Raw genomic sequence first — 27,035 nt, 5'->3', positions numbered from 1 at the left:
TAGGAATATATATAGGTATACCTGTATCTCTATTAGCGGAGAACCTAGAGTAGGTTCTGAACCTGGAGTAGGAATATATATGGGTATACCTGTATCTCTATTAGCGGAGAACCTAGGATAGGTTCTGAACCTGGAGTAGGAATATATCTAGGTATACCTGTATCTCTATTAGCGGAGAACCTACAGTAGGTTCTGAACCTGGAGTAGGAATATATATGCGTATACCTGTATCTCTATTAGCGGAGAACCTAGAGCAGGTTCTGAACCTGGAGTAGGAATATATCTAGGTATACCTGTATCTCTATTAGCGGAGAACCTACAGTAGGTTCAGAACCTGGAGTAGGAATGTATCTGAGGATAAACTCTAGATACCCACCATAGGACGTTAGCTGAAATAAAATTCCATGAAACATATGGTTCTTTTTTACATTAAGTAGAATCAAAATTACCTACAAAGTATATGACATTCAGGATTGCCGAAAACTCTTTAAATCTGATGCTTTAAAGTTAAACTTTACTGCTTTGAATAAGGTAGAAACAAAACAGCTAAAGGGAACCAGGAATTTAAGAAGTTTTCTAAAGTCTCATCATTTCTGAGTGACAATATATGTTTCTTTTTATTCGGAAGTTTGAATAGTGTATTCCCTTTCAAGGTTATTTTATAGTTGTAAAGAATGTTTTAACGATTTCATTAATTATTTCATTATCATTATTTCATTATTTATTTCATTATTTATTTAATTATTTTATTTATGGTCTTAAGTAATATTGGATATTTGTTGGTCGTGTCTTTTATTCCATTCTTCAAGAGAAGAAAAGTATTCACCTTATTCCCCAGAAACTGATGAGGAAGTTTCCAGTAGTAAATTGTCTCCGGGTCCTCATCAAACCTGTCGTAAGATATCTCCTGTCTCTCTGTACTCAGAATAAGGTCAGATGAGTTAATATTGTATTCAAGGTTCTTGTCCGTCAGAGAGAACCCAAGATGGTCTTCCTGGAACACTGCTCGCTCCTAGAGTAATCTATTATTAAAAATACCCGGAGTATGAATACAACCCAAAGAATTCCAAACCATCCAAGATTCTTAAATCTGAAAACTCCACAAACGGTCAATTTTGTTTATCAAGAAAATCATAAAATCTTTCCAAGAGTCTAAAAATTTCCTTTAAAAACAAAGTCAATCTCTGATAGGGATGAGGACGACCAAAAACTCATACTATGTGACTATAGGAAGGTTTATTTTAGTCTTCTGCCTTGAATAAAGGATCTTTTTAATGTATATGAAATAATTTGGCGACTAAAGAAACAATTTTTTTAAGCTAAAGAGACTGCAAGAAGCATGATAATTAAATTTCGTACAATCGTCTCTGAATTTTCATTCTTTTTAGGTGACCCTGTAAGAATTCAGAAATTCACTGGGTCAGTGTTTGGATTTGAAATAAGGAAGCTGATTTAGATTTAAGACTAGAACCTTGTATCTGTAGAGTTGGCTGGGTTGGCAAGTGGTTCGATTACTCCGGGTGGGTATTCCCATACAGAAACAGTTGATGCATCCAGGTACACTCTCCTCCCTTGAGAGGAACTTGTAATCTCCACATCCACTTAGCTCGGCCTGGTTACAGTCCTCCCCTGTATATCCAGCCTTGCATCTAAAATCAAATAAATGGATTGTTAATGAAAATCAAATGAGGAATAAAACAAATTATTATTGGATTTTGCGTTGATAAATAACACTTTTTCTTCGAGCTGAGAATCCTAAGGCGCAACAAATCTTTAGGAAGCAGGGGAGTAATAATGAATAAAATAATAAAAAATGTAAAAAATTATAAGTAATAAAAAAAGAGAGAAAAAACAATTAGTAATGAAATAGATGAAAAATAACAAAACAAAAAAATAACATAACACTTTAGATCTAGCCTTGGTCAGAATTCATAAAATAGTAATTAATATTTATAAGTTTCTAATAAAATATTTTTTTTTAATGTACCTGCATCTGCCAGTGGTAGGGTTGGGTGATCTATCAAAACTGCCATCAGGATAGTTACAGGCAGGACCTGAAACCAGTATAATCAGTATAGTTTCAGACAGGACCTGAAACCAGTATAATCAGGATAGTTACAGACAGGACCTGAAACCAGTATAATCAGTATAGTTACAGACAGGACCTGAAACCAGTATAATCAGGATAGTTACAGGCAGGACCTGAAACTAGTATAATCAGGATAGTTACAGGCAGGACCTGAAACTAGTATAATCAGGATAGTTACAGGCAGGACCTGAAACTAGTATAATCAGGATAGTTACAGACAGGACCTGAAACCTGTATAATCAGGATAGTTACAGACAGGACCTGAAACCTGTAAATCAGGATAGTTACAGACAGGACCTGAAACCAGTATAATCAGGATAGTTACAGACAGGACCAAGGACCTGAAACCAACATTATTGGTTTCAGATACTAAACAAAACTTTTAAATCTAAAAGAATCTACAAATATATTACATATAAATCTAATTCCAGTAGAGATTTTTAGAGACTTAGTAGTCTTTTGATTCTAGTTAAAAATATTTACTTTATGCATAATATTTGAAGTGTATGAAGAATCGTTTAAAAATTTATCGAAAAAAGCATTCATAATGCTTTTGAAATATTTTGTGAAATATTTTCACCGCTAGTTTACATGTTGTTTACTTGATATCCTTATAAATCGGATAAAAAGAACACAAACACAGACAAAAATGTTTGATAAATTGATAACACTTTCAGCTGTAATCTTCAATAGAATAAAACACAGAAAATGAATATATATTTCACAATGATAATTTTCTTACAATACAATGAAGATATGCACGGGATAGGATAAAAAGTTTATTTATTACAGAGAATACAGTTTTGGTAAAAGACGCCATTTTTTTTACCATGTCTACTGTGACCCCTGATACAGCATGTACACTGTAACCTGTTAGAACAGGTTCTAAACTGTACGCTGTGTACATTATATACTGCGGGGTTACCCACAAAGAATGAGACTTTAACGACAACAGTTGAATTTTAAAATATTTTCTTCTTCATTAAAAAAATAATAAATGATCTTTGAAAAGTTTGAATATAATTACAACTGCAGAGAAACTCAAAAATTCTGTGCAGTCCATCTTTGAAACCTAATCCCTTGTGGGTAACCCTGTCAAATTTATTAATAGCTACTTTTTAAACCTATAATTTTATCTCTGAAGGATTTGTTTAGAATAAAAACGGAGTAGACAATTAATCCGTGGTATATGACCTTTACAAGTGTATCATCACTTTTTATAAAGGGTATTTTCCCTCTGCATATCTTCCTTGTTAGTATACGATACAACCCTAACTATTACATAATATTCGTATAATCACTCGTTTATATAAACTTCGTGGACAAAACAATTGAGACATAAATAGGATTAAAATTTAAATACCCAATTCAATATTTCCGACATTTACACAAAATTCAAATAAAAATTACAAGAATACCTTTCAGGTAGGGGAACCAGAAAAGGACGAGACTTAAAGGGATTGTTCACGGAAAATGAAAGGGGGTAAAGGATTACGGCGAAAAATAATCGCTTTCGATTGCTACTAATCCTACTTCTATCTGTAGTGTCTATAAAATTGTTAAAAACGACTTAAACTGAAGAACGTGTAGTGTTCATACATACTAAAAAAGTTGCAATATACGACTTGGATCGTAAACAAATCAATTTAATTTCAAACAAATCATTCAGATATTACAACCTGTATACTCATCGATTATTTTTCTACTCATTCGTATATACAGGGTGTCCCACGAAACATGACAGTTGGTAAATAGTAAAGAAAGTCGTCTTCCATATACTTTATTAGATATTAAATGATTTTTGCAGTTTATTAAGTTAAAAATATCTTTTTCCGAAATTTATTTTACTTTCAAGCCAATTTTACCATAACATGACTCCCATATAAAATTTGTATTGTCTAATTGGTATCAAACAACTTAACAAATTATAGAAGAAGACATTCTAAACTATTCACCAACTGTCATGTTTCGTGGGACACCCTGTAGTTAATATTTCATAAGATTTTTTATTCTTTTTGTATACAATGCACATAAAACGCCGAAATAGTTGGCCGCTAAATATCTCTGCTCTTGTTGCCTTGAATGATTACATGTGACAGAGACACCTAGCGGAAAAAAACCGTTTTAAGTGTATTGTATATAAAAGAAAGAACAAATTTTATGAATTATTAACTATATACGAATGCGTCGAAAAATAATCGATGGCTTTATGGTTCAAATATTTGAATGATTTGTTTGGAATTAACTTGACTATTTTACGATACGAGTCAACTTTCTGAATTTGTATGGACACTACGTTCTTCAGTATCAGTTGTTTTTAACAATTTTCTCTTTATAGACGCAACAGATAGAAGTAAGATTAGTTGCGATCAAAAGCGCTTATTTTTCACCGTAAGCCTATACATCCTTTCATTTTTCGCGAACACTCCCTTTAACAACAACCTGAAACTCTTAGATATAATAATCTGAAGGTTGAATTAGGGTATCTGCCTAAAATTCAGTTTTTAGACGAGAATAAGAAAAAAGAAATTTCGCACAGTCGTCTCTGAGGTTTCATCCTTTATGGGTAACCCTGTGTATAATCTTGATATACATATGATATATTAACAAATATTTTTCGTCGGCAAAATAGAAGATTTAAATTTAACGATATAAATATAAACCCCATGCACTACAGTTTGTAATAAAAAAGAACTGATCCAGCTCTTATCTTCTAATCCCTACAGCATTACAACCTGAAGTTGTAGACCATCAGGTTGCAAAGATGTAGGAATCAGAAAATTAGAGCTGGATCAGTTTCTTTTAGGTATCCAAATGAAATCATCGGATTACAATTAGAGAACATATAAAGACTAGAAAGATGTAAAATTAGGTACTAAATGTTCTTTCCAGAAAACTGATTATCTATTAAACTTTTTTGATTTCAGCAAAATTATGTTCCGATACACGTGGTAAATGAGAGATACTTTCAAAAAGTTGTTCAAAATGCAGTCTATTTTTCTCTTAAGAATAACAAAAATTATCGATTTTCTTCAAAAGATTGAATTTTCTTTTAGTTAAAATGTTTAAGATGCAGCCAGTATTGTTTTAAAATTAGATTCGCGAATGAATACCACAGTGTAAATCAAATAGCGATAAGTCTTTTTCTATTTGAATTTAACTGAGAACTTTAATCGTGACAAGGAAAAAGGTTAATTTTAAAAGTATTTTTGAAATCGGTAAGGCTAAAAGGCCTCACGATGTGCTAAATTAGTAGCGTAAGAAAGTCAGAAAAAATTTACGAAAAAAATAATCGGATCAAAAAACTACAAAAATGTTTATTTTAAAATTATCTTGGAATTATGATGTCCCGTGGTCTCATGTTAAATGGCTAGCCCTGTACGTTACACTATGTTTAGTATGAATAATAGTAAATATAAGGAGGATAAAATCTGCTTGGCTGTTGTATTCTACAGTTGACCCAACAACACCACCACCAACAACAGCAACAGGACCAACAACCCCCTGGACGGGTAAAAAAAGTCCTACAGTTCTCTTCATCAGATCCGTCTCGGCAATCAGCTCTACCATCACAGATTTGCTGGGGCAGGATACACACTCCTGGATATACAGTTTAATAGATACTAGGAGATAAAGGAGTAGGGAGAATATAGGAGTAGGAGTAGGGTTCAGGGAGAATAATGAGTAGGAGTGGGGTTCAGGAAGAATACAAGAGTTGGAGTAGGGTTCAGGGAGAATAATGAGTAGGAGTGGGGTTAAGGAAGAATATAGGAGTAGGAGTAGGGTTCAGGGAGAATAATGAGTAGGAGTGGGGTTCAGGAAGAATATAGGAGTAGTAGTAGGGTTCAGGGAGAATATAGGAGTAGGAGTGGGGTTCAGGGAGAATATAGGAGTAGGAGAAGGGTTCAGGGAGAATATAGGAGTAGGAGTTCAGGGAGAATAAAGAATGATGATAAGGAATAGAAAACCATTTTTAAACCTGTTAAGTTTGCAGCCTGATGTCATAAATCTTTGATATTGCAAATCATAAATACTGTTGGATCAAATGGTCAACGTTTCGATTTACACCATCAGGTTGCAAAGATATAGAGATTCGGATAAAAAATAAAATCTGCATACCGTCGCACTCCTTTTCATTCTCAGCACAGAGAGGACAATTAGTCTCGTCGGACAAATCTCGACATTGAAATACATCATCACATCTATACACAGGTATCATCATTATTTTAATACTCATTCATTTTCAGGAACTTTCAAGTGCTCCTCCTTAAACAAGCCGTCCCCCCCCTCCCCCTCCCCCCGATTTACGAAAAGTTCGTTAATTAGTTCGACCCCCACCATCACTTCATACACATACATGACAACAGTTTTTTTTAACCTTTGTGACAGAAACAATATCAAGGAATAATAATTGTCTTAAAACATTTTTTTTTTAAAGTGAATATTTGAAAATTATCTGATAATCTGAGTTCGTTCCCCTTATGTCCATTTGACAGCTCAAATTTTTATTTTGAATAATCTTTTTTGTTTGTTTATCTTCTTGTTATTTTTAACAATCTTTTTTTTATAAATTTTTTCTCGATTTTGATGGTTATTATATCGTTAGAACTGACGAGGGTCAACCCAGACCGAAGTATATTTTCAATAAATGTGGAACTAACATCTACTTTTTTACTCTACAGAGGTGTGGTCCATCACCATCACCGAATTTTAAAAGTGCCCCTTTATTTGAAGATTTCCATACCCAATTCAGAACGGTACTTTAGAATGTAAACCCGATCTGTTAATTAATCTGGAGATTAAATTCATGAGGAGAACAAGCAATATTTAATCTGGAAATTAAGAAAAAGAGTGGATCAAGCATTAATTCCGATATCCACCATTTTAAAGTTTCCAGCTCAGGTTATTTTTATATCCGAAAAAATAAAATGTTAAATTAGGGTTCTCTGCGATTTGCGGATTTGTTTCAAGTAGACGAACGACGATATCTTCCTCATTGTTAATCCGATAAAGGGAGCGCTGTGAATAGAGCTTGCAAGCATTTAAAATAATAGCAGCTTGAAATTAGATCAAGGAACCCATTTAGAACAAACTATCTTATGTTTGACTTTATAACGTTTTTCCATTTAAAGGAATTAAGTCTTGTGCACAAACTCAAATATTCTAATATTTGCATCCGGATCGTGTAAACCTTTGATATTTCAAACTTAGATGTTTTGATCTAACAGAAATCCTAGTTTGAAATGTTTATAGTCTATACCATTGGGTTGGAAAGATATATGGATTAGAAAATCGGAGTTTGTGTCAAAGACTCAATCATTCGTTCAATCATTCGTTCGTAATATAAAAGTTCAATCTTGATTGGAAAACTTTATGCGATTAAATTTTATAAGAATGATTTGGACGTCTAAACTTTTTTTTGTGAATTAGCGGTATCAACGACCCTTAATCCACTGTAGCAACTTTTAAATTGGAGGGATAAAAGAGCATTAATCTAATCTCTGTAAAACATCAGATAACTGCGTGATCAGGTGATTCCTAAAAAAATAAACCCTTGGTCTGATTTTCAAAATCATTATCATTAAATATTGCTCGAATGATATTCCTGAGGTATTCAGGTATACAGAGTCCATCATTGCACATCCACTCTCCTTTCCGGCACCCTGAGTAAAGTTCAGGATTAGAATTATCTCAATATCTCTCAACCGAATTATAAATCCTGTTTTACCTATACACGAGTCTTCATCGGAGTAATCTCTACAGTCGTATCTTCCATCACACCTGGAGAGAAAAGTTTCATTTATTTCTTAAGAATAATGATAATATTCAATACAAGGCATAACAATTTAATATCACATGTTTTACATTTGCAGATATGAGCTAAATATTAAAATCTTATTAAACAAACAAAAAGTTTACTTTTATTTCTGTTGTGTCTAAAATCTAATATAAAATGTTTTGCCAGTATTTCCAAATAAGGAAACTAAACACTCGATCCCCACAAAGAATAATTATCTAATCCCTTTATCTTTGGAACATGGTGGTGTAAACTTTTAACATTTAAAACCTAAATTAATAGTTTAAAATACCCAAGGTTTACGACATGGATTGAAAAGATATAGGAATTAAACTCAATTCTTTTGTATCCTAATAACTTAAAGGAGAGAATGAATAAAACTTTGGTAAAAAAGGAATTGATTCCTTGTCATTGAGCTAGAAACAAAGATTCAATTATTTTCATATTGATAAGACAAGGTGCATGAAGAAATGCTGCGCAGAGCAAAAACGATCTTTAAAATAATGAATTGAACTCTTTACCTTTTACCAGCCTGGATACAGGCTCCGTCCCTACATCTGAACTCGGATACTCCGCAATTACAATTCTTCTCATCCGACATATCCGGACACTGGGATATCCCGTCACAGTGCATAGATTGTGGAATACAATATCCTTCTCCACAGTTCCAATCAAACCTTCCACAATCTCGAACTGTGGGATAAATAAAAATAAAATTGAATGAACAAAAAACTTTAAAGGAACTGTCAACGTATTTTCAAGGTTTAAAGGGACTGCCGACGTAATTTCAAGGTTTAAAGGGACTGTCGACGTAATTTCAAGGTTTAAAGGGACTGTCAACGTAATTTCAAGGTTTAAAGGGACTGTCGACGTAATTTCAAGGTTTAAAGGGACTGTCAACGTAATTTCAAGGTTTAAAGGGACTGTCAACGTAATTTCAAGGTTTAAAGGGACTGTCAACGTAATTTCAAGGTTTAAAGGGACTGTCCACGTAATTTCAAGGGATTCTTTATTTTAGGAGTTATATGCCTGATTCACAACAGTAACCTTAAACCTTAGACATTATTGCTGTCTTATAGATTTATGCAGCAGAGATTATAAAAGAAAAATTAGAGAATTTTTTTCTTTTTAATGGGAGTGATCGGCAATGTATGGTGGTTGAACTGAGAATGCAGTATTGTAGAGAAATTTTTAGGAGTCAATTGAGACATATAAAACGTTTTAAATAACGTTTTAAAAATAATTAATGAGTTTGAGACCAAAGTCGACGTTCAAAATCATCAATTTTGGTGGGTACATCTTGAGAATCGGGTTTTTTTTTAATTATTAAATAACGACGACGAATGTAGTGAAAACAACAAAGGTATATATATTGGGGTTTAAATATTTGATTTTGTTCCAAAGACTCAAGTCCTTTGTCAATAAATCAATGTTAGAATCATTTATTTCGTTTTCATCATTTTATTGAATTTCTTATTTTCTATGAATTTGTTCGCAGATTTCTACAAATTCTTGAAATGTCGTCTTTTCAATAAAAGTTCCAGAAAATCTGTAGAAAATCTTTGTGAATAATGAGAGATCATAGAAACTAATAATTGAATAAGATTACTTATTTTCGATGATAAGATTAATTTTTATTTTCTCAACCTGTTCCTAAACAACTAATTAGTTTACTGCAGAATTTTTGTTACATTTTTTGTCGTCGTTATTTAGTAATTTAAAAAACCCGATTCTCAAAACGTATCCACCCAAATTGACGATTTTGAACGTCGACCTTTGCTTGCGCTCAAACTCAGTGATTATAGATCTTTAAAACGCTTTGTATGTCTCAAATAAATCCTAAAAAATTCTCTACAATACTACATTCTCAGTTCAACCACCATTCATTGCCGGTCACTCCCTTTAAAACAGAAAAACAACGATATCTTCCTCATTTTTAATCTGATAATTAATGATAAATTGTCAACTTGTCAATCGACCATGTAAAGTACATTGAAGTACATGCAAAGTACATGTAAAGTACATGTAAAGTACAGTAAAGTACAGTAAAGTACATGTAAAGTACAGTAAAGTACAGTAAAGTACAGTAAATTACAGTAAAGTACATGTAAAGTACAGTAAAGTACATGTAAAGTACAATAAAGTACATGTAAAGTGCACTAAAGTACATGTAAAGTACAGTAAAATACATGTAAAGTACAGTAAAGTACATGTAAAGTACAATAAAGTACATGTAAAGTGCACTAAAGTACATGTAAAGTACAATAAAGTACATGTAAAGTACAATAAAGTACATGTAAAGTACAGTAAAGTACATGATATTTTTAATGTCATGTAATCGGAAACTTCACTTGGAAATAATGACTGCGGCATCAATCAATCCGGATTTTTTCCAAAATTTCACAAAAAAAGTCTTTAAATCCAAAAGAAATATTTGTTTTATACCTGGGCAATTCATTTCATCTGATCCGTCCTGACAATCCCTCATCCCGTCACATTTCTCCGCACACAGATTGTTTTTACATCTGAATTAGAAATTTTTAAAACTAATTTCAGTATTTTCAGTTTTTCAGAATATTTAGTTTCAACATTAATTATATTTTGTCTCAATATTTTCCATATTTTGTTTAAACAATTTCAATATTTTCAATATTTTGTTTCAAAATTTTGTAACCACATTTTCAATACTAGACTTTTAGGGCGCTTCGCGCCCATCTTCTATTTAAATTGTGAACATGTTCTTTTTGTTTACATTTTAAAACAAAGAAGAACAAATTTTTGCGGATTTTTAAAAAATAATTCGCGGATTTTCAAGAAATTAAATTTTTAACAAAATTAACCACCTTTAAAACACAATTTTTTTAATTTTTATCATTCATAAACCTTCCCTGTGGTCACGTGATGTCCCACAAAAAATTTGGGCCCGATCGGTTCAGCCGTTTTGACGTTTATTGGATACAAACAAACAGACAGACAAACACCCAGACAAGCCAAATTTATATATTGATTTTGATAAATTTTTTCTTGATAATTTCAATATTTTAAATATTTTCTTGCAATATTTGAAATATTTTCTTTCCATATTTCAAGAATTTGTTTCAATATTTTCAAAAAAAATTTAAAATTTATAATATTTTTTACAACAAAATTTCCAAATTTTAATATTTCAATATTTTAATATTTCCAATATTTTGTTTTAACATTTTCAATGCTTTATACACAGTTTTACCTGTGTTCTTTTTCTCCTGTACAGTATGAGTTGCAACCACAGGCTTCATCTGATCCGTCCCTGCAATCCGGGTACCCGTTACACCTCAACTCCAGGGGTATACATTCTCCCGTCCCACAGGTAAACTCTAGTCCGGAGCAGGTCTTATCTGATCAATTATAGATATAAGTAATAATAAAGGAAATGAATATCGTCTTTGGCAGCCCCCTACAGTCGTTGCCATTTTATAAAGCGATTTGTTTGTTTCTACGACGAAGACGAGGAAGAAAACGATCCTAAATAATTGAGCCTTTGCCACAAATTCTGATTTTCTAATCCCAATATCTTTGAAACCCAATGTCGTGGACTCTAAATTTTTCAAATTATAAATTCTGTTAGATCAAATAATCTAAGTTTGAAATATCAAAGGTTTACACCATCAGGTTTGCAAAGATAAAGGGATAAATAATTAGAGTTTTTGGCATAGACTCAATTTCTTTGTAAATTTGATAAGAACGGACTAATGATAACAATTGTTTGTTCTCCTACCTTGAGAACAATAGAACTCATCTGATCCGTCTCTACAGTTCCTGAACCCGTTGCACTGCTCTGCTCCGGGTATACTTCCACCATCACAACATGTAAACAGAGGAATGTCGCAGTTTGTCTCATCCGATAAATCCCTGAAATACTTCAAGTTTTGCGACTTTGTTGTGTAATGTGTAGATTTAAAGTTCAGGCGCCACATGTAAAAGGCATTTTTGTTTCCGCTGACGTTCAAAAGCTGAGAAAGGGGGGAGGGAGAAGCCAGGGGGAAGGGGATGCCTAGGGGGGGAGGGGTAAAGTTTTTGTTTTTGTTTTCTGTTGTGATGACTGTGAAATTCAGAGTATTAAAATTACCGGAGCTCCCAGGTAATTTTGGACCATGGAGTATAAAATTATAAATAAAATTTTAAGAGGGTAGTTTATCCCCGAGCTTTCCTGAAAACATCGATGTATTTTTCTTTAATTAAATCAAAAATTCAAACTGCAGTGAAAAATGTACAGTTTTAATGATAAAAAAATGTTAAAGATGATCTAACCACATTTATATATTTTAAAAACAGTATTTAACACATAGAAAAGTGATTTACTTTTAAAAACTATCCGTTCTAATAAAATAAAATATTTATGACACTATTTTACCCTGTGATTTAACATGGATGGTTTCTCATTATTTATCTCTTAAAACATATTTAAAATCAATATTTTCATGCACTCTAAGTAATGTCAAATTGTAATATGACAAAACAATTCTGAAGCACCGGAGCTGAATATAACTTGGTAAACTTATTATTCAAATTTTGTTGCATAAAATAAGCATTCAACATTACCGTTGAGTTATCGATAAAAATGAAACATTTCTTTATAGAGTGTTAAAGAAGCTAAAAGTTTAAATATTTATAGCAGAGAAATTTATAACCCAACCACCTTCATAAACAAAAGAATTAAAGCTCCAGTGAAAAATGTGCACTTTTGAAGATAAAAAATGTAGTATATTATACTAATCCGTTTTTATTAAATAAAATATTTATTAAAAACAATTTATCTAAACCTTTAAAAAACTATCCTTTTAGTTAAAAAAGTCTCAAGAGCAATTTTTTTCTATCAAAAATAATTATTATTTTCCAGGTTGTGAATACCAACCTGCATTGAGGCGTTCCATCACAGACCATTGAGTTCTCAATACACACATTGTTCTCGCACATATACATCCCTTCTCCGCATCCTACTCCACCTAGATATATAGGGGATTCCAATAAATAAATTAAGTAGTTAGTATTTAGTATTTAGTATTTAGTATTTAGTATTTAGTATTTGATATTTAGTATTTAGTATTTAGTATTTAGTATTTAGTATTCAGTATTAAGTATTAAGTATTAAGTATTAAGTGTTAAGTATTTAGCATTAAGTATTTAGTATTAACTATTTAGTATTTAGTATTTAGTATTCAGTATTAAGTATTAAGTATTGAGTATTAAGTATTAAGTGTTAAGTATCTAGTATCTAGTATCTAGTATCTAGTATCTAGTATCTAGTATCTAGTATCTAGTATCTAGTATCTAGTATCTAGTATCTAATATCTAGTATATAGTATCTAATATCTAGTATATAGTATCTAGTATCTAGTATCTAGTATCTAATATCTAGTATTTAGTATTTAGTATCTAGTATCTAGTATCTAGTATCTAGTATCTAGTATCTAGTATCTAGTATCTAGTATCTAGTATCTAGTATCTAGTATCTAGTATCTAGTATCTAGTATCTAGTATCTAGTATCTAGTATCTAGNACAGTCATCTAAACCAGTCAATCAGTTGATATAGGGACCTGGAGCAGGACTACAGGATTTAATAAGAAACTTTACAGTTATGTTCATCTCACCCTCAAGTTAAATGTGGCAATGTCCGATTCAAAGCAGTCCCTTTAAACCTTTAGCTGGCAAATAATGAGAGAAATATCATTAGTTTTCTAGCTGAGAATTGATTATTTTTAAGTGAGGTTCCCTGTAAAAGTGACTGTAAAATCTGTAAAAGGAGCGTCACTTGAAATACCGTCTACAGTCCCTTTAAATTGAAAAATTCGTTTCCCAAAAAAAAAGATTCCATTTGACCAAAGAAATTTCTTTTTACAAATATTTTCAGATAACCCTAGCCTAGCCTTTAATACATTTGGTAGAATGACATCTACAAGAGATAATTTTAATAAAATAAAAATAATTATTTGAGATTCGCCATTTTTTTAAATGGGGTATTTTCTGTATATTTATAAATTCTCCAGTACTTAACAAACAGATCTATAATATTCAAAACTTTAAAGATAGTTAAAGATTTAATAAAAATAAAAATAAAATAAAAGAACTTGTTTCCAGGTTAAGGTGTTGTATACTGCGTATATAAATATTTTGAATATTTCCATGTACATTGATTAAACTGCACGGATTTTTAATCTGCATTAAAGGGAGAGACTGACAACTTTACAAGGGGGTTTAAATAACGAGTCGAATATAACAGAATAGCAGAAACCCGAATATCATGGGTTATCTTTATAAAAATTTGGGTGTTTTTCTGTTTGTTTGTATCCAAATGAACGTCAAAATTTGGGTGTTTTTCTGTTTGTTTGTATCCAAATGAACGTCAAAACGGCTGACTGAGCAGGCCTTGTGTGTGGGACATCACGTGGCCCCAGAGAAGGTTTATGGCCAACCAGACTTTAAATATTTAATCTTATAATATCTTAAATTATTTAATTTTGTAAAATTTTGAAAATGCGCAAAAAAATATTTTGAAATCCACAAATTTATATTGTACAAAGAGAAGATGCTCACAAATAAAGCCACAATTAAAAGTTGAAAAAGAAGATGGGTGCGAAGCGCCCTAAAAGCCTAGTAAATTATAAATAGCTCTCTAAGTAAAGTAAAAGTAAGTAAAAGTAAACCAAAGTAAGTTAATCCAGGGTGGTAGTTATCATTTATAGGACTTTTATAGGACTATAATATCACCTAATTTAATTCGGTAAAGTTAAATTAAAACTTAAACACCATATAAAAGCTCCCCCACCCTCTTTAAAGAGACTGTAAGCGTAATATCAAGTGACGGTAATGCCCTATTCACAACGGTACCCTTAAAAGCGTTGTCTGATAAGGTATGAATTATATATCAATAAAATTTAACGTACAGTCCCTTTAAGGGTTTAAATTACTAGAAAGTTTACGACGAAGAAGATGCAAACATTAAGACAAACAAAAATATGTTTTATGCATATCGTAAATTTTACTAGTTGAAAGATAAAATAATTTTAAAATTGTGAAAAAAAGAGACACTAACTTTTCGTATTTCTCTGATAACAAAAAAATGTGGGGAGGGGGTTTTGCATTTTTTATGTATTATTTGTTCATACTACATATAAATACATATTTTAAAGTTGAAATGCCAAAACAATATTTGTTATGTTGGCCATACTCGTTGTTTATATTAAATGTAAAAGCACATATTCCCAAAGGAATTGAGTTTTTTACCACAAACTCAAATTTTCTATTCCCTATATCATTCCAACCTGATGATGTAAAGCTTTGATATTTCATACTTTTCACACAGAATAATTGATCTATAAGAATTACAATTTCAGAGGTCAACATCATTGATTTGCGAAGATACAAGGATTAGAAGTTATAGTTTGTTGCAATTCAATTCCTTAACCTGGGAATTGAATGAGCACATATTCCAAAATAAGCATGCATTTACCTTAGTAATCACTGATTTCGATGAACTTGTTTCAGAACTGACAAAGCAACGCAGCCCAAAACATGAAACTTTTCTTGAGAACATTGACGCCATTTTAACAGAGGACAACCCACAATATTGTACAATTGTACATCAAGCATTACATTGATGTACAATTGTACAACTAACACTTAACATATATATAAAAACTAAATTAAACATTATCTGAAAAAAGAGATAAAATCAGAGATTGAGAAAGAATTGAGGAATTGGGGAAGTAACTAAAGTGCAAAAATATGACGGCGAAGAAGAGAGGAAAGACAATAAATATTTAAACTAGAGGCGCTACGAGGTCACAAAGTTTTACCAGAAATATCACACAAACTTGATCGTCTCCTTCTGTCTAGTTTACTTTAAACTGGAGTGTACCCTTATGTGCATCGTGAACATGCAAATGACAATCACAACACGGTTTTTATGAATTTAAGCCGCGTCTCAAATCCCCAAAAACCGGTTTCAATTGAGCACCGGCTTAAATCTTGAAAAATTGTTTGAAGTTTTAAGTGGAACCTACCATATTTGAGCCGCGGCTCAAATTCTTTGAATTCGTTCTCAGTCCCTTTAAGTAGAATAACTGCGGGGAAAGGTGTGTGAATATGAAGGAGGTATAGACCGAATCCTAAACTCTCCGTTCTCGGAGAAAAGTTTCTCCGACGATCCTTCAGTTGCTGACAGTATCTCCGGAACCCAACCTAACGTTACTTGAACCCAACCCATCCTAATATTTTTGGACCAGATCTAACTAAAAACTACAATTGAACAGTGAATACTGAATATGGAGTTCCGTAAATCCTAAGAACAGTTATGACAAAACTTCCAAATTAGGAGTCAAGTAGGAGTTAATATTAATCTACAATCGACTTGGTTCAGAGGAAGAGATTAATTGGTTTAATTCATTACATATATTGGTTAAATCTTCTGAAATTGTCTAAGAGATAAGAAGGTTTCATTGCTTAACTCCGTCCAAAAATAATTTGGTTTAATTTATGTTTAATTTCCGAATTATATCTCCCAATTTTGGATTAGGAAATTGGAGCAGTGAGTGGTTAAATCTCTTAACATTGGAGCAAAAATTGATACATCTCTCTACTTTGGAGCAGTGAGTGGTTAAATCTCTGAACATTGGAGCAAAGATTGATAAATCTCTCAACCTTGGAGCAGAGAGTGGTTGAATCTCTAAACATTGGAGTAAAGGTTGATAAATCTCCCAACCTTAAATCAGAAAGACAATTGATCGCTCAATCTTTGATCAGAGAGTGGTAACATCTCCCAATCTTGAAGTGAAGAGTGGTTAAATCTCCAAACCTTGAAGTAGAGGGTGCCTAAATTTCCCAAACCTGGTTACGAGTGCATTAATCTCCGAATCTTGGACTAGATAGTAATTAAATCTCCCAATTACAAAGTGGAGAGTGGTTAAATCTCCCAACCCTGCAGTGAAGATTTGTTAGGTAGAGTGGGAGAAAATGGATTCCAGGATGTCTATGTCAGATCTGATGAGGATGGAGTTCAAACAAGCTTTCGAGGAGTTCGATAAGGTACCGGATACAGGATACAGGATATAGTATACAGGATACAGGATACTGGATGCAGGATACTGGATACTGGATACAGGATACATGATACAGGATACTGGATACAGGATACCGGATACAGGATACAGGATACAGGATACTTACAAAGTTGTAACAATTGANGAGGAGTTCGATAAGGTACCGGATACAGGATACAGGATACAGTATACAGGATACTGGATACAGGATACCGGATACAGGATACAGGATACAAGATACTGGATACTGGATACAGGATACTGGATACTGGATACAATGTATACATATATGTTATAACTCTTAGCAACTCTTTGCATGGGTGTTGAAAGAACTGAAAAAGTTTTTATGTTCATAGAAAAAAGTTCTGTTATGAACGCGTTTGTTTTTAAAAATTTTATAAACATACTTCAGAGATAAAAACACTCGATATATAGTGTTCCGAGAATTTAAGTTTGAAAGACTGAAAACAAATCATAAAATTTTATTTTTAAATTTAAATTTTTCTTTCTGCTTCATTTACTATTTGTAGAGTATGTAAATGCGCAAACACGAGTATATATGCGGACTTTTCTTTTAATCCAAATAACTCACAATTTCTCAAGTTTTCACCCCTTTCCTTCCTTTAAATGGACAGAATTTATATCAGCTAGATTTGGGACACATTAAAACCTACAGACGGGGTTAAGGTGTTGTTAATTTGATAACGTGTATAAATTGAAGAGATTATGACACGTAGAGAAAATGTCGATATTAATTTAGAGTTGGTTTCCCGTTAGCTCTGTTTACATATCATCTTCAATAGAGATAGAAACAAATTAATTTACTTCTGGATGGAACCGTCTTATTTCGTAAACATATTTCAAGACGTTCAGTTACAATGCAATCTATTTTTTAACGTTACCCTTTAAGTAAAATCTCTACATACGAAATAAGTATCTCGTATTAGTAGCTATTCAGAAATTGTTGTGTGAAAAAATAAAATTAAAAATTTCAACTGAAATGAAATGAACTTTAGTTTAATGTGATTTATAGAATATATTTGTGTTAGGACGGGAGTGGAACTATATCCACCAAGGAACTGTTACCGGTTATGAGATCAATGGGACAAAACCCAACAGGTAAAAAACTCCTTGGATGGACAACCTTTTTTTCAAGCTTCTGATTTCATATTTTCTGGAATCTAAAGAACTGGAAAATGTGCAATACATTTTTTTTAACCACAAACAATCAATGAAATTTTATATTAAATGTAAAAGCACATATTCCCAAAGGANAGTGGGTTAATATATTTTTTTAATATATTTCTATTAAAAATAAAGTTATAATTTACTTCCTGTAGTTCCCCCCGGGGTTCCCATTTTTCCAATATAGTGTATCCAAATATTATGAATTTGTATAAACTGTGTGAGAAATGATTAATATGTTTGAACATTTTTTTTGCATTTATTATAAACAAAATTTCTTTGCTTTATTTCTACATTTTCCTGGAAGATTTCTACAAAATTTTAAAGCTACAGGAGAGAGCAGTGTTAACTTAAAGGAACTGTAAGCGTAATTTCAAGTGACCCCACCAATCAAAGATAGCAACAGTACCTTTAAAACCTTAATCTGATCAAAAATGTGGAAGATAAATTGTTTTCTAACTTATTGTGTTTATTTCTGTGAATTACTCCATGTTTCTTTATAAAAAATGATTTTAATGAAAAGCTGTTAACCCAAAAAATTGATATCTTATTCATACTTAATCAGACAAAGCTTTGAAGAGTACGGTTGTAAATCGGGCATCGCGATCTTTACATAGAGGGTCACTTGAAATTACGCTTACAGTCACCTTAACAAAAAAACTACTGGAAAGAGGAAAGGGGGAATAATATTTCTGTTGCATCTAAGCGTGTACTATTTAGAGGATGAGGTGCTGAACCTGGTGATAGAGTACGACGTGAACGGAGACGGAACTATCGACTTCGACGAGTTCCTGGAGATGATGAANTACAAGGCTTACATTGATCTAGTTCAGGGTTCAGCGTCTTATCTCTAGTTTCTAGTTTCTAGGTAAAGTCTCTAGGTTCTAGTTTCTAGGTAGTCTCTAGGTTCTAGTTTCTGGTTGGCCTCTAGGTTCTAGTTTCTAGGTAGTCTCTAGGTTCCAGTTTCTAGGTAGTCTCTAGGTTCTATTTCTAGTTAGTCTAGGTTCTAGTTACTAGCACGCTAGTCTCTAGGTTTTAGTTTCTAGGTTCAAGATTCTAGGTTTTATGTTTTAGTCAAGGAGAACTATTTAAAGCATAATTACAAGGATTACATTGATCTAGTTCAGGGTTCAGCGTCTTATGTCTAGTTTCTAGTTTCTTGGTAAAGTCTCTAGGTTCTAGTTTCTAGGTAGTCTCTAGGTTCTTGTTTCTAAAAAGTCCCTAGGTTTTAGGTTTCTAGGTAGTCTCTAGGTTCTAGTTTCTGGTTGGTCTCTAGGTTCTAGTTTCTAGGTAGTTTCTAGGTTATAGTTTCTGGTTGGTCTCTAAGCTCTAGTTTCTAGGTAGTCTCTAGGTTCCAGTTTCTAGGTAGTCTCTAGGTTCTATTTCTAGTTAGTCTAGGTTAAAGTTACAAGTTAGTGTCTAGGTTCTAGTTACTAGCGCGCTAGTCTTTAGGTTTTAGTTTCTAGGTTCAAGATTCTAGGTTTTATGTTTTAGTCAAGGATAACTCCTAGTTTCTAGTTTCTAGTTTCATATAGGAATACAAGGATAACTCCTAGTTTCTAGTTTCATATAGGAATACAAGGATAACTCCTTGTTTCTAGTTTCTACTTTCATATTGGAATACAAGGATAACTCATAGTTTCTAGTTTCTATTTCATAGTGGAATACAAGGATAACTCCTAGTTTCTAGTTTCTAGTTTCATATTGGAGTACAAGGATAACTCCTAATTTCTAGTTTCTAGTTTCATATTGTAATACTAGGATAACTCCTAGTTTCTAGTTTCATATTGGAATACAAGGATAACTTCTAATTTCTAGTTTCCAGTTTCATATTGGAATACAAGAATAACTCCAAATTTCTAGTTTCTAGTTTCATAGTGGAATACAAGGATAACTATTAGTTTCTAGTTTCTAGTTTCATATTGGAATACAAGGATAATTCCGCGGAGCTGAAAGAAGCATTCAAGATATTTGACAGGGACGGGAACGGATATATAGATGCTGTGGAACTAAAGAAGGTAAAATCATAACAATGAGATATTTAAAATAAAACTTGTATCGGCAAGGTTGAATCAAATAAAAATCGACTTGTATCCAGGCTATATAAGATAAAATAAATATGCTTTTGTATCCAGGTTGTATAAGATAATCTTAATATGACCTTGTATCCAGTTAGTATAGGATAACCTAAATATAAACTTGTATCCAGGTTGTATAGGATAATCTATTTATGTACTTGTATCCAGGTTGTATAGGGTAATCTACACTTCAACCTGTATCAAAGTTGTATAGGATTAATATCCAAAGCGAACTCAGGGTGGGCTGATATGAACTTTAAACTTAAATATTAGTACGACAGGAGGTGAGAATACCCAGTATGAGTTTATGTTAAAATCACTAAATTCAACTAAAAATAACAAAGTTTGATGTTAAGTTGTATCCAAGGAGAAGTCTAGATCTGTTTGTGTAAATATTATTTCTCCCGGAGCCGAGGATCATAAATACTTAAACTCGTCACAATATAATGTCTTAGAAGCTTAACCCTTTACTCTTTAATATAAACATGTATAACTAGATGCAGGGGAACCTGTCAGAATTTGTATATTTCCTGAGCTGAAAACTTTAGAATGGTGGATATCAGGATTAAGGCTTAATCCACTCTTTTTCTTAATCTCCAGATTAAATATTGCTTGGTTAACTCATGACTTTAATCTTCAGATTAATTATTCGACGGGATATCTGGATATTTTATTCTAAAGTTTTCAGCTCTGATACAAGATAAATCGACAATCTTTTTACCTAAAACTGTCTACTATAGATTAAAAACTTTTACTATGTTCAAAATAAAACAACATTCAGTTTTTAATTTTACAAAAAAACGTTTTATAACTTTACAAACTTTGTTAAGGTTTGACTTGAAAAAACAAAACAAAAAAAAACAATCACGCTTATGCACAATAATAACTGCCTTATAATACACAAGCCTGCACACAAAAAAATCCTAATAATATTTTAAAAAGTGCGTTTCTCCTAAGTCCGGCGGAGGAAATTAATAATAACAGCAACTTCAAGTATTTCAAGTATTTACCAACATTGTCAGTCATGAAAAATAGTTTATACATACACACTATAATAACTGCCTTATAATACACAAGCATGCACAAAATAATCCTAATAAAATTTAAAAGTACATTTCTCCGAATTCTGACTAGAGGAAATCTTTCAACTATTTTAACTATTTATAGAAACACATCATTGTTATAATAACTTGGGGGGTTCCCTGTAGTGTTCACGAATAAGAGAAGAGTTTGCTTTGAAAACATCAGAGTTTTTTGTTCTCCGCCACAGGGAAGAGAACTGTGCTAATTAAGTTGAAAATGTCAAGAGTTAGACCTGGATACTTCATCTTGATCTTTACTTTGCAGTCTGTATAAAACCTGGATACTTTCATCCTGATCTTTACTCTGCAGTATGTATTAAACCTGGATACTTTCGTCCCTGATCTTTACACAGCAGTCTATATTAAACCTGGATACTTTCATCCCTGATCCTTACTCTGCAGTCTGTATAAAACCTGGATACTTTCATCCTGATCTTTACTCTGCAGTATGTATTAAACCTGGATACTTTCATCCCTGATCTTTACACTGCAGTCTATATTAAACCTGGATACTTTCATCCCTGATCCTTACTCTGCAGTATGTATTAAACCTGGATACTTTCATCCCCGATCTTTACTCTGCAGTATGTATTAAACCTGGAAACTTTCATCCCTGATCTTTACTCTGCAGTCTGTATTAAACCTGAATACTTTCATCCCTGATCTTTACTCTACAGTCTGTATTAGACCTGGATACTTTCATCCCTGATCCTTACTCTGCAGTCTGTATTAAACCTGGATACTTTCATCCCTGATCCTTACTCTGCAGTCTGTATTAAACCTGGATACTTTCATCCCTGATCTTTACTCTACAGTCTGTATTAGACCTGGATACTTCATCTTGATCTTTACTTTGCAGTTTGTATTAAACCTAGATACTTTCATCCCTTAGTTTTACTCTTTAGTATGTATTAAACCTGGATACTTTCAGCATCAATGATTATCTGTTTATGTTTTGGGGTTCAGAGATACCTTGAAAGAACATAAACCAGAATTAGACAAAAACAGAAAACAGAAACCTGATGAAAAATCAAGAGATAAGAATGTATAAACACTGAGAATTACTGAAGTTTCGGAGAATTAATAAAAAAGTTGTTTTTGACCCATCATACATACAGCAGTATCCCTTTTTCTCTTCATTTTTAAATTGAATTTTGCATGCTTGGCTAGAAAAAGCTGGTTTGAAAATCTAAGGATGAAAATCTATCTCCTATTGTTCTAAACTACTGTCCAGGTTGTGACCCAGTACGGAGCAAGGTTGAGCCTGGAGGAGGCGGAGGAGCTGCTCCGAGAAGCAGATCTGGACGGAGATGGGAAACTGGACTACAACGAGTTTGTTCAGATGATGCTCTGGGATTTAGAAGATTAAAAATGTTAGAATTTCAAGAAAAAAATGTGCACTTATAATTTGTACAATTGCATTTCCAAACTTATTTTAAGAGAATGTGTATCTTTTTAGTTTTTAACCATTTTTTTTCTGTGAAAAAAGTAAAGATATAAATTAAAATTAAACAAACCAATTATGTGAATCTTTGGAGTTAAGATATTTGCTTACAATCTGATAAAAACTCTTGGCTTTATGGTCATGATCCCCTGTCACTTTCTATTTGATAAATCTGGCTCAAAGAAATTGTTTATATAAGTTTAGGTTGCTCTTTAATTGAAAATCATAACAATTAAAAACGGAATTCTTTAAACCTGTATATGAGCTAGGAAAGCTCTTAGAAAACTTAGTTTTTTCTTCTTAAATATGAAAATTTTGGCCATTTTATGCTCACAATGACGGTGCCAAGATGTAAATTTTCAGAGTTGGAGATCACTTTGAGTTACTTACGCCCCTTTAAAAGGAGTCGAGTCTTTGCATGCCAAAAATTAAAATTGTCTAATCCCTACATCTTTGTAACCTGGTGAAGTAGACCTTAGGCATTTCAAACGTAGATTATTTGATCAAACAGAATTCATAGTTTGAAATATCTAAGGTCAAAAGGACAATGGGTTGCAAAGATATAAGGATCAGAACATAAGAGGTTGTGGCAAAGACTTCAAGGCCTAATTGTATTTTATCGTAAGTATTATTGAACTTAAATGCATAAAAATCATGATAGATGGATAGATAGTAATCACACATGTGCATTGCAAAAACTGCAATAAAAATGTAACTTGTTTTTCAATTAAAAATGTCAGATGAGCTGGAGACAACATTTGGGAATTCAAATGAATTCTTTACATGAACATTAAACTTGAAGAAGGAGTGTACACTTTAAGAAGTAGAATAAAAGATAATATTAAGTATTTTAGTAGCATATTTGAAATTTGGTAAAGTAACGTGAAGAAAAATACCTATTTACTCTGAAAAACCGAGTCTGAAACTTCAGAAAGCATTCATCCTAAAACCCGGTTTCGATCATGTTGGTACTTTTAGCAGACACCGTCCTGTAATTTTCTTTTAAAAGTTTACTTATTTTTTACGTTTTTATAAACCGCTTATGTCTATCATCAGATCATTAATGTAATGTCATGTCTGAAGTTTTATTATCCTTGTTGCCCCAGCATGGAAATGTTCAGAATATTTACTAGAGGCGAAGCGCAAACAAAAAAAACTCTTAAATAGTTTCAAAACCAAGCTGAGGCCTTTAACATGATCAAACCTTCAATTTAGAAATTTTCTTATGGTTTGGTAGGTACAAGACTAATATAATACATATTGAAGGACTATGGTATGTCTGGACGGGAAAAGACCGTCAAGACCCCTGGAGTAGCCAGAAAAAATAAAAAAATGTTTAAATTAAAACAGCAAGGCTTCTTGATGTGTAAGTTTGGTGGAAAGGTTAAAAACAATTTTTAAAGTAGGACAAAGATCTGGGCGAAAATCGAATTGAGTTTTTGCCACAAACTCTGATTTTATACCTATATCTTTGCATCACGATGCCGTAAAACTTTAGATATATTAAACTATGAGTTCTTCTGTTAGATCAAATAATCTATGATATAACAAATGTTTACATTATTAGGTAGGGTTAAGACTTTATTCAGTTATCTTTTATTTTAATCACATTACGTAAGTGATTTTTTTCAAACTCAACCAAAGTTCGACTTTTTCCTTATAAGTTAACCCATCCAACGTATGTAATTTTACTAGTTTGACATTTGTACCAGTCCGACGTCTGTACCAGTCCGACGTTTGTACCAGTCCGACGTCTGTTCCAGTCCGACGTTTGTGCCAGTCCTACATTTGTAAGTCAGACGTTTGTACTCTCCGACCTTTGTACCGTCAGACGTTTGTACAAAGATATAGGGTTTAGAAAATTTGATTTTGTGGCAAAGACTCCGTTGCTTTGTTTCAAAGCTTCTGCCATGGGACCAAGGGGAGGCACTGATTATGAAGTTTAAATATATCCCTCGAGTAAACACCTTAGCTCAATACATTCAATTCTTAGCATTCTTTTACTTGTGGATTTAAGACACAGTCTGATGGATAAAGTTTCAGACACTCTGAATATTTCCATTCTGTGACATCGAAGCTAATGAATATTCGGGAGAAAGCTCCTAACATCACAACAAAGATCGAAATTAACCGGTCCTAAAAATTAACCGGGATATATAATTGAGATTTTTCAGAAAAAAAGGCTGAAACATCTCCAAGTATCCCTAACAAAAGTTTTCCGAAATTTATTTACTACAAGTTTAAGATGGTAAATTATGAAAATTTAATTGTAAGCTTTATTTCTTCTTACTTTAACCCTATTTCCTTTACCGGAGCTCACTAAACCCTATTCCTATACCGGAGCTCACTAAACCCAATTCCTATACCGAAGCTCACTAAACCCTATTTCTATACCGGAGCTCACTAAACCCTATTTCCTATACCGGAGCTCACTAAACCCTATTCCTATACCGGAGCTCACTAAACCCAATTCCTATACCGGAGCTCACTAAACCCTATCCCTATACCGTAGATCACTAAACCCTATTCCTACACCGGAGCTCACTAAACCCTATTCCAATACCGGAGCTCACTAAACCATATTCCTATACCGGAGATCACTAAACCCTATTCCTATACCTGAGCTCACTAAACCCTATTCCTAGACCGGAGCTCACTAAACCCAATTCCTATACCGGAGCTCACTAAACCCTATTCCTATACCGGAGCTCACTAAACCATATTCCTATACCGGAGATCACTAAACCCTATTCCTACACCGGAGCTCACTAAACCCAATTCCTGTACCGGAACTCACTAAACCCTATTCCTATACCTGAGCTCACTAAACCCTATTCCTAGACCGGAGCTCACTAAACCCTATTCCTATACCGGAGCTTACTAAACCCTATTCCTACACCGGAGCTCACTAAACCCTATTCCAATACCGGAGCTCTTAGGGCTGGGGATAAAGGACTAATAAAAAGATGATATTATAGATTAATGAAGACAGAGCGCTTGCATTAAGGAATTTGTCTGAAAATTTTGAAATTCTTCTTCTAAATATATTTCAATTTCTGTAGATTCATCTGTCGAACTTGATTAAAGTCTTTAATTCTTAATCACATATTTATAGTAAAGGGGAAGAAAGATCGAGAGAGAAGGAATTAAAATTTTGGAAATCCCGTATCCTAGTTAATCTGACCTTCTCCTTGAACTAGGAGAGAATCAATGGAAAAATGTTAAACTTCTCTGTAAAGATCAACTGATAATAGCGTCTGTAATTTAATACATTTTTAGTCTTTACAATGTTTTCAGGGATTACTAGAGAAAGTGGAGAAGGATAAGGTAAGTAAAGAACTAGTAAGTTTAAAAAATTTAGTTAAAGATGAGTGAAGGATGAATGAAAGATAAGTGAATTAAGGATATGTAAATGATACGTAAAGGATGAGTGAAAGAAGATTGAAATTGGAGTAAAAAAAAATTGAAAGGAGTGCAGAATGAGTGATTGAAAGAAGAGTAAAGGATGAGTGCAGGATGATTGCAGAATGAGTGATTGAAGGATGAGAAAGGATGGGTGAAGGCTAAGTGAAGAATGAGTGAATTACAGATGAGTGAAGGATAAGTAAAGGAATAATAGATATTTGAAGGATGAGTGAATGATCAGTGAAGAAATTATAGATATTTGAAGGATAAGAGAATTAAAGTTGAGTGAAGAATGAGTGAAAGATAAGTTAAGGAAAGTGAAGAATGAGGGAAATATAAGTTATGGATAAGTGAAAAATGAGGGAATTATAAGTTAAGGATCAGTGAAAAATGAGGGAAATATAAGTTAAGGAGAATTGAAGAATGAGGGAAATATAAGTTAAGGATAAGTGAAAAATGAGGGAAAGAAAAGTTAAGGATATGTGAAGAATGAAGGAAATATGAGTTAAGGATAAGTGAAGAATGAGGGAAATATGAGTTAAGGATAAATGAAGAATGAGGGAAATATGAGTTAAGGATAAGTGAAGAATGAGGGAAAGATGAGTGAAGGAGGAGTAAAAATAATTAAGTAAAAGATGAGTAAATGAAAAGTGAATTAAAGATGAGTGAATTATGAATTATGAGTGATTTAAGGATGAGTGCAGGATGAGTGAAGAAATTTGAAGAATGAACGAATGATCAGTTAAGGAATAATAGATATTTGAAGGATGTATGATAGATATTTGAAGGATGAGTGAATGATAGATATTTGAAGGATGAATGAAGGAGGATTTTAGATATTTTTGTTTCTTCCACTGGGCAAATATTTACAGAGTAT

General features: G+C 32.7%; 2 protein-coding genes across 5 annotated transcripts in view; one reads left to right on the top strand and one right to left on the bottom strand.

Moving 5' to 3' along the window:
• Positions 1-27,035, bottom strand: part of LOC111696277 (basement membrane-specific heparan sulfate proteoglycan core protein) — a 50,273-nt gene that overhangs the window by 18,641 nt on the left and 4,597 nt on the right. For 3 of the 4 annotated variants that reach the window (XM_023465833.1, XM_023465835.1, XM_023465836.1), the window contains exons 8-11: positions 1,988-2,054; positions 1,472-1,649; positions 827-1,012; positions 294-389 (exon numbers count right to left, since the gene is read on the bottom strand). In XM_023465833.1, the coding sequence (XP_023321601.1) occupies positions 294-389; positions 827-1,012; positions 1,472-1,649; positions 1,988-2,054 (527 nt within the window). Of the gene's footprint in view, positions 1-293; positions 390-826; positions 1,013-1,471; positions 1,650-1,987; positions 2,055-5,617; positions 5,690-6,208; positions 6,292-7,694; positions 7,753-7,817; positions 7,871-8,407; positions 8,580-10,331; positions 10,412-11,115; positions 11,264-11,643; positions 11,778-12,780; positions 12,872-27,035 lie in introns of those variants that run through there. The other variant, XM_023465834.1, reaches the window with a different exon arrangement.
• LOC111696282 (neo-calmodulin) lies at positions 15,968-23,474 on the top strand. Its single transcript, XM_023465843.1, has 5 exons — positions 15,968-16,950; positions 18,014-18,083; positions 18,870-18,976; positions 20,084-20,167; positions 22,544-23,474. The coding sequence occupies exons 1-5, from the start codon at positions 16,879-16,881 to the stop codon at positions 22,676-22,678; spliced, it is 468 nt and encodes a 155-aa protein (XP_023321611.1). The 5' UTR covers positions 15,968-16,878; the 3' UTR covers positions 22,679-23,474.

This window comes from Eurytemora carolleeae, unplaced genomic scaffold, assembly GCF_000591075.1.
Source record: "Eurytemora carolleeae unplaced genomic scaffold, Eaff_2.0 scaffold229, whole genome shotgun sequence".
NCBI lineage: Eukaryota > Metazoa > Arthropoda > Copepoda > Calanoida > Temoridae > Eurytemora > Eurytemora carolleeae.
Note: the sequence above shows the minus strand (reverse complement) of the source record. Positions and strands in the feature narration are given on the sequence as shown.